Here is a 10057-nt window from a genome sequence, read left to right as displayed (position 1 = left end):
CCTAACCCTTTTCAAACAGCACCACTCCCTGATGACCAAGCATTCAAATATATGAGCCTATGGGGGTCATTTTTTATTCAAACCACTACAATCAATAGGAAGCCTTCTTATCCACTGCTTGGGGCACAGAAAGCTTTGTAATTTTTTCCAGCATTAGTAAGGATGCAATAAGAAGCCATGCACCCTAAAATATCATGAAAATGTCCCTTGAGAGAAAGACGCACAATGTGGACACAGGCCTACATTAAATACCTAAGAGCTACGGAAACAAATATCACTCAAAACAACTTCCTGCCCCTTTAAATGGGTGGGATGCCACCTCAAACCTTAAATTACTAAAAAAGTAAGCACCGAAGACACATAAAGCCAAGAGGCTTGTGAAAGGTCACACCCCAACCCTTCCCACACTTGTTAAAAGCTTCAATCCAAAAGTCAGGCCTATCATGAGTAGAAGGGAAGATGAACTGGAAACGACATGGGCTTTCTGATTTAAAATACATTTTTAATGTTCCTCAAAATAAAATTGTTAGTAATTGAAAGTAAAGAGCTGTAAGTCTGCCTGATCTTTTTATTTTGGAAAGTGTTCAAACAGAAAGAAATTAAGTCATTCCTTGATTATATACTAGTCAAGTCTTATGTGTTGTTAAACACCCCCCCCCCACACACACACACACATCAAGGATTCCTTCCCTCACAAACTTCATTAAGGGTCTAGTGTTCCAAAGAACATTTAAAGGCGTGTACCAACATATGAGCCCTGGAGAACTAACACATGGGAATCAGATTTCCCACAGCCGAGAGCGCCTGGTGCCATACTCAGACTCAGCCCACAGGAAGATTCCCCCAGCACTCCACAAACGCCTTTCCAATCACACAGTACATGAGCATAAAACAGAAAGTAACCCTCAAGAGAAAAAGGCAGCCACTTTTCCCTGTGCCCTAGGGTTGATGAGCTGCCTTCTAACAGCCCTAAGGTGGACACAGACTGTGATACCTTTTGAAAGGCAGAGCATTCTTCAGAACCACCTCCACCTCTGCAACGTCAGCTCTGGCAAGGTCTGCTACGGTGAGAAAGCCAGAGGCATACAGGAACCTGGCTCTCTGAGCGTTCAGTAAGGACACCCGGATGAGGTCACACAGCTCCCTCTGGATGCCAAACGTGAGCCGCTTCTGAAACTGGGAAAGCAGTAGTTCCATGTTGTGCCAGCCCAGACGGTTGGAAAACACTGTAATCATTCCTAGAACAGCCAGAATGTTTGCTGAGTTAAAAATTGTTTTAGACTAATTCTCCAAGAATGTATATATAAACATATGTGAACATGTATAGATACATATGTGTGTATATACATGTGTGTGCACATGTATTTGGTTCGACTTTGCTTTTTCTGCAGAACGTATGGTTTAACAGGGCCAAGGCACAAGTTAATGGAACAGACACATATCAGAAGTCCTAGATAGCTCATAAAGAACAAAGTAAGCACATTAGATGTCATCCCATCTATTCTTTCAAGTTTTACTTTATGTGCATGCATTTTACCTGTGTGTGTCTTGAGTGTGCACAATTAGAGGCAAGTGATCACTATCAGGCATCTTCTCTTGCTCTCCACTTCATTTTTTGAGGCAGAGTCTCTCACTAAACTTTGGGCTCACCAACTGCCTGGACTAATTAGCTACTAAGCCTCTGGGACCTCTGCCTTCCAGCACTAGATTATAGAATAGACATGCACTACTGTCCCCATCTTTGTGTGAGGGTGTGGGGATCTGAATTCTGGATTTCATGCTGGCATAACAAGCCCTCTCTCAAAGCCCTTGTCATTTGTTCCTAATTCTGAACTTAACATTTAGATACGGGGGCACAGCACATATACACAAAGAGAACAAAAACCCCATTCTAGTCCATTCCTCTCACTAGCTCTCTTAGTTCTTTTTTCCTTTCTTAAGGAAAAGAGAACAATAACAAAACAGGTAAAGGACTCATTTTTACCTTTTGATTTAAAAATTCAAATGTTGAGAGAACTGCAGAATGACATTCCCACTACTATTTTCTTCAAAGAGAGACTTCTTCCTCTTAAAATAAAGAGATCACAGCAGCCCAGTAGCACCCATGGACAAAATCACTGAGGCCAGGCACTTGAGCACTGATTCCTTCCCTTCATCCAACCCTCCGCCCACATCTTCTACACAGCCTTCCCCTATGCATGCATTCACAAGGAAGTTCTTATAAATAAAGACACAAACCTTTTAGTAGTCCTGGGTTTCCTTCCAAAGGGCTAACAAATTAGTAAATCAGACCCAGAATCTACCTGTTTGTGTAACTTGAGTGTTTCCTAAGGCATGATAGTTAGAACAGTCAGGTCTACAAAACTCTTCATCTGCAGACTCTTTCTCAAAATCTATTATTAATCAGAACTAAGAGAAAAGGGATTCCACTGATAACTTTGCTTCTCCCCATAAGGAGGGAAGTGCCAGAGAAAGATGTACCATCAGCAACTCACTAAGGAACAGAAGGGGGAAGGGGTGAGCCCCGGGCCTGATGATGGCTCTCTACAGACCACTACTGTACCCGGAGGCACCAGTGTGATGATGATGGCTCTCTACAGACCACTACTGTACCCGGAGGCACCAGTGTGATGATGACGGCTCTCTACAGACCACTACTGTACCCGGAGGCACCAGTGTGATGATGAAAACACTGAGGACTCTGTATGACTGCAGCAATTTCAGAGGGGATTAAATAAACAGAAGTTTTTAGGAAAGTAATCTAAACCAGGCATGGTGATACACACCTTTAATTCTAGTACCCAGAGAGCAGAAGCAGGTGGATCACTGTATTTGAGGACAGTCTGATCAACATAGGGAGCTCCAGGCCAGCCAGAGCTACCAATGAGACCCTGCTTCTTTTTTCTTTAAAAAAAAAGGAATCTTAACAACCTTAATGATAGAATCTTAGATAAAGTGACACACTTCATCTAACTGACCTGCATAAACAGCAGCTGACTGTTGCAAAGACTGAATCTGTCCACGATTACATCCATATTTCTGATTAATTTCCTTTAAGGGAATTTCACTGATTAAATCCAATAACACAAGACTTGTGAAAAACCTAAAAATAAAACAAGACTAGTGTAAGAGATCATTTATAGCTACTCTGAAAGTGTAACATATACTGCAAACCAACTACAAACCAAAGAGGTAGCAGAGGGTTCACTCCCATCCCCCATCCCCCCACCCCCGCAGGAGGACAACAGGAGGAGGACTGGTGGGCAAAGATGACCACAGTTATTTCACACACCTTAGCCACAGCTAAGAACTAACCCAACAGAGCAAAAAGTTCCCACACTGCAATGTTAGTAACTGATTTCCAGAAATAATACTTGGTTTAAGAAGTGAGGTAGCAAAAAAGTCTACAAGATTTAATACATGGGTATAAAATGAATAGAATTTTGGTCAAATGACAGTATCTAATTATAAAATCTAGATTTGATTTGAAACAAAAAGTTGGCACAAATAATCCAAACACAGAGATCCTTATAAATTTGCACTTGACTGTGATGTAAATCACACACACAAGTAATTTTCCTGTGTTTTGAAGCCTAGCCTGTCCCAGTCCCCCATGTGAATCCTAGCACCTTCCAGGTGGTAAGACTACTTCTAAAGGTGCTACAAAGAACAACTCCAATAAAACCACCACAAATGGAAGTCCCCACTCAAGAAGGGGAAGTGGTTAAATATTTGACTTTAAAAACCTGTAGGCATAATGACTAAATGTCAAGTTGCAAGAAAAATTAAACTGTCAGTAAATTAAATAAACAGAGAAATTTAAAATTTACTATAGTCAGTCAAAATGTTTCCACATTGTTGACGATGAGAGTGACCCAGAAAAGTGGATATGGACCTAAGCCCAGCAGTGATAAATGCGGCAGGCTCCCCACCTTTTATGGATGGCCATTTGCCGATGCTGTCTCTCAGTTCTGGCTACTACTTTTCCTTTCACACAGCGAGCCAAGAAGCTTTCCTCAACTCCAACCAGTTCTGCCACCCTTCTCATAGAAGCTGGCAATTTTTCCCATAGACAGAAAAATCGATACCAATCAATTCCAGTCCAGTCTTCAAACACAGGTGTAACCTACAGAGAAGAAGCATCATTTTAGCTGTGGGAGCTCGGTGGCCAAACACGTGCCTGATGTGTGCAGGGTCATGGGTTCAAGCCTTAGCACTGGACAGAAACAAACAGACCCATTACCCTGCATAAGCAAGAAAATTATAACTGTGAACTGCATAGTAAAGACAAAGGCCTCAGGATACAGAAAACAACTGTGATGATAACTCATTTATAAGAAAACATTTATTCAAAAGAAACTTGCTGAAAGAACAAACACAGACAGAGAAGGAGAGAAAGCCAGAGAGAGTGGCAGTAAGGGGAGGGGGTAACGACTGCTAACCATACAAACTGGATTTCATGGAATTTAAGTCTTTAATCATTGACATTTCCAACCTAAGTAGGACTGACTCAAAGTATTATCTTACCTATTTCATGTATTCAAGAATGAATGAGTAAAATGAAAAGAAGAGATAAGGAGGGCGGTGCGGGGAGAGTCAACAGTCACAGCTGATATATTTCTGTAAAGGTTCAGGATTCAACAAGAAAGCTGTGAGACAAACAAGAGACAAGTGTCCTAAGCATGGAGAAGAATGTAAGCAAAGAAACACCTTTAAAAGTGTCCAGATATTAGTACACGAAAAGACCTCAAAGACAAAAACAGTATAAATGTGTAAAGACAAAACATTATTAAAGAAATAAAAGGGTGAGTGTCTGTAATACCAGCAGTTGTGTAGCCAAGGCACTAGAATACAAAGTTTTAGACCAATCTGGTAAGTTCCAGGCCAGCCTAGTAGTATACCTAGAAAGTTTGAGGGTAGCCTGGCTTAAAAAAAAAGGGGGGGCCATTTAAGAAGAAAAGAAGAAAGGAATGGGGGAGCAGAAGGCAGAGGTAAGGAAGAAAAGAGAGTACTGTGGAATAAACTTTGTACACTGTAAATATGTATACATATGTTTTTTTTCTCTTCCTGGATTCATTGTATATATGAAAAACTATGGAGAGTTTTGAAGTTGGACTGAATGCATCTTGCATTATTATTTGGTTACAAGCTAATGGGGACCAGGGAGTGAAATGTGGTGTTTTAAATAAAAATGGTCCTGATAGGATCACATATTTGAATATTTGATCCCCATTTGGTAAAACTATTTGGGAAAGATTAGAAGTTGTGTTCCTTGCTAGAGGAAATGTATCACTAACTGGCCATGTGAAGTTTATCCCTCTGAAACTATAAGCCCCAAATTAAATCCTTTCTTTTAAAAGTTGGCTTGGTCATAGTGTCTTATAATAGCAATAGAAATGTGACAGCATCCCAATTTTTTTTATTTTTTAAAATTATTTTATTATTTATTTTGTTTTCATTTTTAGAAAAGGTCTCACTACATAACTTTGTCTGGCCTCGATATATAAATCACACTAGACTCAAACTCAGAGAGATGCCTCTGCATCCCAAGGGATGAGACTGTAGGTGTGTGTATACCACATCATCCTTGGCAAACACCCCAAAACTGGTGAAAAACATTAGTCTACATATCCAAAAATATTTCATGAACTGCAAGTAAGGAAAAATGTAGGGCTCTTCATCAACATGATCATAATAATGTCACAAACTGAGTGAGAGAATATTGAAAGCAGCCAAGACAGTGTCCTAGTTAGCATTAACTATCACACCACCTAAATCATCTTTAAAAAGTCCCAAGAGAGTGTTTCCTTCATCAGTTTGGTCTGTGGACATGTCTGTGGGGATCACCTCCATTATTAATTAATTCAGGGGGGCCTCAGTGCACTATGGGCAGCACCATCCCGAGGCAGGTGATCCTGAGCTACATAAGAAAACCAGCAAACCATGAGCCTGCCTCATTGCCTCAACAAGCAGCATTCCTCCATGGTTTCTACTTCAAGCTCCGGCCCTGACTTACTCAATGACAGACTGTGCCCTAAGAGTGTGAGCCAAATCAACCCTCTCCTCAAGCTGCTTTGCTAAGTGTCTTATCACAGTAACAGAAGGAAAGAACTGACAGAAAATCAAGTCACCTTACACAACGGAAACCCAGTAACAGCAAAAGTTGACTTCTCATCAGAAACACTGGAGGCAAGAATGGGATGAGAAGGGCACAACGTATTTGAGGGAAGAGTAAAAACGCTGTCAATTTAGAATAAAGGAAAGGTGTCTTTCAAAATCAGAGATAACAGGGACATTCCTAGACAAACATAATCAGAAAATGTTGTCTTTAATCCTAACAAAAGTTCTTCAGGTTGAAAGAAAGCAGGCTGCTCAGGTACATGCTGTCAGCCCAGCAGCCAACCGACTAAGTGGGGAGGCGTGTAAGTTTGAGGTCAGACATGGTAAGCTGCAGGCCAGCCTGGGAGGGAGACAAGTAGGAAGGGAGAGAAAGGGACGGGGATAGAACTCAAATATTCTGATTACACCTTAAAAAACAAAGCTAATAGAGGTCACTTTGTGAGTACATATTAAAAATAATTGGGGCTAGAGAATTTAGCTCTGAGGAAGAGTGTTTACCTAGAATTCACAAAGCCCTTGGCTCCATTCTCAGCACTGAAAATAATTAATAATCACAACAATAACAACTGCATATTTCCTCATTCTTCTCTTGACTTACTTAAAAAGCATTATATGACCTGCAAGAAGCAGAGGACAGAATACAGTTGAATAGTAGTTACCAGAGAACAGGGAGCAGTGGGGATGTCAAGCTGAACAGGGGTTTTCTTATCTGAAGTTGTTGGTTACTGAATGTTGAAGGCAACAGTCTGGATCAGGAGCCCACACTCATGCCTGCTATTAATATGTGGGACATTGTTAAAGCCACTGCAGATGATTGATAAGACCTGCTTTAAGATTATTTCCACTCATATTAGAAGGCACAGAACATTGGGCCTGATATAATCCATGAATTATATATATGTTTGTAAAAGAAAAAATAACCTCTACAGTTATTTTATTGAACACATTTTCTGGTTAAGACCTCATTCTAATGAAAATGTCAATGTTATTCTCTCCCTTCATTTACTCTTCAAAGTGCACACATCTCCTTTTCAGTGACAAATTTATTTCTGGTTAGTTCTTGCTAAAGAATATGATTAAACTATTCAATTCATATCAAAATGGTTATTATAACTGTAGAGGATGATCTAATGTAAACAAACTTTCTATGATAGTTAGTACCGTCAACTCCACAGGATAAGGAATCACAAAGGGGACAAGCCACTGGGCATGCCTTTGAGGGACTACCTAGACTAGACTGACCTAATACAAGGAGAAAGGGGTGGAGCTCCAGCACTCATCTCTCTCTGGTTCCTATGATGCAATGGGCCCAGGTACCTAAGCTTTCTTCCTTCTGCACCCTCAAACTGTGAGGTCAAATGAAGGCCTCCTTCCTTCAGTTCTTTTGTCAAGGTACTTTGTCAGAGCGTCAAGAAAAGCAATGAAGGCACTTGTAAAATTCCTCCTGCAAGCCTGGCACACATCTCAACATTCAGTGGCTAGAAGTGGGAGGACTAAACATCCAGGTAGCCTTGGCTAACCAGTGAGATCCTGTCAATAGGAGGTAAATAGTTTTGTTTTTAGATAGAACTTACCAGGTAGACAATATGAAGGTCATTCTCTAAAACAAAGCCTTTCATTGCTCTTTGGAGATCAGCAAAAATGTCTAGGGTATCAGTTGGAGAAAGTGAGGAAGAAAGAGTAGCCGATCCAAGATGAGTTGGGTGATATACCTTTCCTGGAGTGGGGAATACAGGAGCAAAGGTTAAAACAAAACAAAGAAATGTCCTTCTCTACTACATATTACCCCTCTCGGCTCTCATCAAAGCAATAATCAGAACCTTATCTAACACGTAGAAATGTATGAGCAAAAGCTAAAAGGTGAGTATAACATAAAGGGTGAGCATTTTTATATGAGAGCTTGTGTTTACCTCCTGACCCGTTGCTGGGCTCTGCCACCTGGATGAACTCGTTTTCTAACAGCCATGTCACGCAGGCATCAATTGCTCCAAGTTGAACATCATCTTGATTTCTCTGCTTTCCCTGACTCCCTTCCTTTATACCAGCAGCCAAGAATGTGCAGGAGGCATAAGTTTGCATATCTTGTGATGTACTTGCCACTCCGCCAACGATTATCTGAGAGAAAATGTTCAGTCTGTAATTTTTATAAGCTGTGTAGAGCCTCTGGGCATCAAGCAATAGAAGTGACTTTATTTTCTTAAGGCATCTTCAGTCTCTATGTAGAGATGCTTTATGAAATCTTTTGTCATCACACATTACAAACACAGATGATACTACTGACAGCATTTTCCTGGAAAGTAAATATAATATTTTCTCATAGACAAAAAGAAACTTAGGTAACTAGTTACACATATAGAGGAGGTGGTAACACATGCCATGAGTCTGATCAGCCTCTGCTCCTTTCCCTAGAACACATGGCCATGTAGAAATGCTACTCTTGAATCCTTCCCATTCAGAAGGACAACAGGGTAGGAAAAGATGAAGTTAGTATTCAGTGTGCATTGCCTTGGCTGGCATCTAATTTGTGAAGTTCATGCCCCAGCCTCCAGTATGCTAGAATAAGAAGCCTGCACCACAGGTCCAGCCCTTCTGCAAACTTAATTTTTTATAACTTGATTTGATTTTAATGTTCACATATATTTATTATCTGAATAGAAGAACTATGGTTCATTTTGCCATCTTTTCTTTAAAGTTAAAAAAATAATATATCAAAAGAAAAAAGATAGCCACTAGAGCACACACATAGCCTGCGTTCTATTCCTCTATTCCCTATGCCACAAAAAAGATATAAAAAAAACTATAGTTCATTTGGTTGCATAACTGTTTTGAAATAGATAGAATTTTAAGCTATTTTAAGCTCCAAAATAACTACATATTCATATATATAACATATAGGCATGTTTATACCAACATATACATGTATATATATATATATATATGTATGTGTGTATACATATGTATGCATGTATCAGAATTTATCAACTTATTTCGCAGAGCCTGAAGAACTATGTATATCTGTACTACGTTTACATATATGTGAGAAACAGTCACACTTGGGAAGGCTATAAATATAACAATCTTGTTTTGCTTTTGTTTTTTTTGGGGGGGGGGGTGTTCTTTGAGATAAAGTTTCTTTGTATAGTCCTGGCTATACTGAAACTCTATCTGCAGACCATGCTGACCTCAAACTCAGAGATCTGTCTGCCTCTGTCTCCCGATTGCTAGAAATAAAGTGGGCCACCACTGCCGGGCAACAATCTGTTTCTTTAAAAAAAAACAACAAAAAAAAACAACCCTCAACTCAGATTTTCACATCCTCAAATTTCAATGGGCATAAACAAGTAATGGTGGTTCCTGAACCCCTACCTCCAGAATAGCTCGTTTCATGCTAGCAGTGATGTCTCCGTGTCTCTGCAGACAGCTGTGCACAGGCTCCAGAGATCCTCGAAGCAGAGCAATGCCTTTCGATTTCTCAGCGTTCTTACAAACTAGGATACTTTCACCTACAAACAAAGCCACACGTCTGAGTTCCAGCCCATTCCTGCAAGTCACTGCTGAAGACAAGTTCCGACCCACTGAGGAGACAGGAGGTTCTAGAGGCTGTGTTGGTCACAGAGCCCTAAGTCACAGCTCTGGATCTGAACTCTGGGCAGGCGATCAAAGTGTCACCAGAAAGCATACGACCCAGCTTCTAGATGACTTTTAGCTGAAGGCCAGAGAAGCAGCAAGCACAAGAGCTCTTGTCCTCTATAAACACTGTCCTAGGAAGACAGCTGCTCCTTTGTCCCACCACTTCTCCACACTTTACTGCCCTTTGCCAAAAATACCTTAAGACCCACAACAAACAGCAGGCCTCGCACCTTTTCTATGAAGCCTCCATGCACCTAACAAACTTTAACACATATAGAGATTATAAGTCTTTCCCTATTCAACTGTT

At 40.5% G+C, this 10057-nt stretch overlaps 1 protein-coding gene across 1 annotated transcript in view; it reads right to left on the bottom strand.

Annotated features, from left to right (window-relative positions):
• The window catches only part of Polq (DNA polymerase theta), a 73412-nt gene that overhangs the window by 37690 nt on the left and 25665 nt on the right, over positions 1-10057 (bottom strand). Inside the window, exons 5-10 of the mRNA XM_005344958.2 lie at positions 9487-9623; positions 8031-8235; positions 7695-7837; positions 3933-4126; positions 2979-3103; positions 995-1238 (exon numbers count right to left, since the gene is read on the bottom strand). Coding sequence (XP_005345015.1) covers positions 995-1238; positions 2979-3103; positions 3933-4126; positions 7695-7837; positions 8031-8235; positions 9487-9623 — 1048 coding nt within the window. The remainder of the gene's footprint in view (positions 1-994; positions 1239-2978; positions 3104-3932; positions 4127-7694; positions 7838-8030; positions 8236-9486; positions 9624-10057) is intronic.

Source organism: Microtus ochrogaster, chromosome 2 (genome assembly GCF_000317375.1).
Source record: "Microtus ochrogaster isolate Prairie Vole_2 chromosome 2, MicOch1.0, whole genome shotgun sequence".
Classification (NCBI taxonomy): Eukaryota; Metazoa; Chordata; class Mammalia; order Rodentia; family Cricetidae; genus Microtus; species Microtus ochrogaster.
This window is presented reverse-complemented; position numbering and strand designations above follow the sequence as displayed.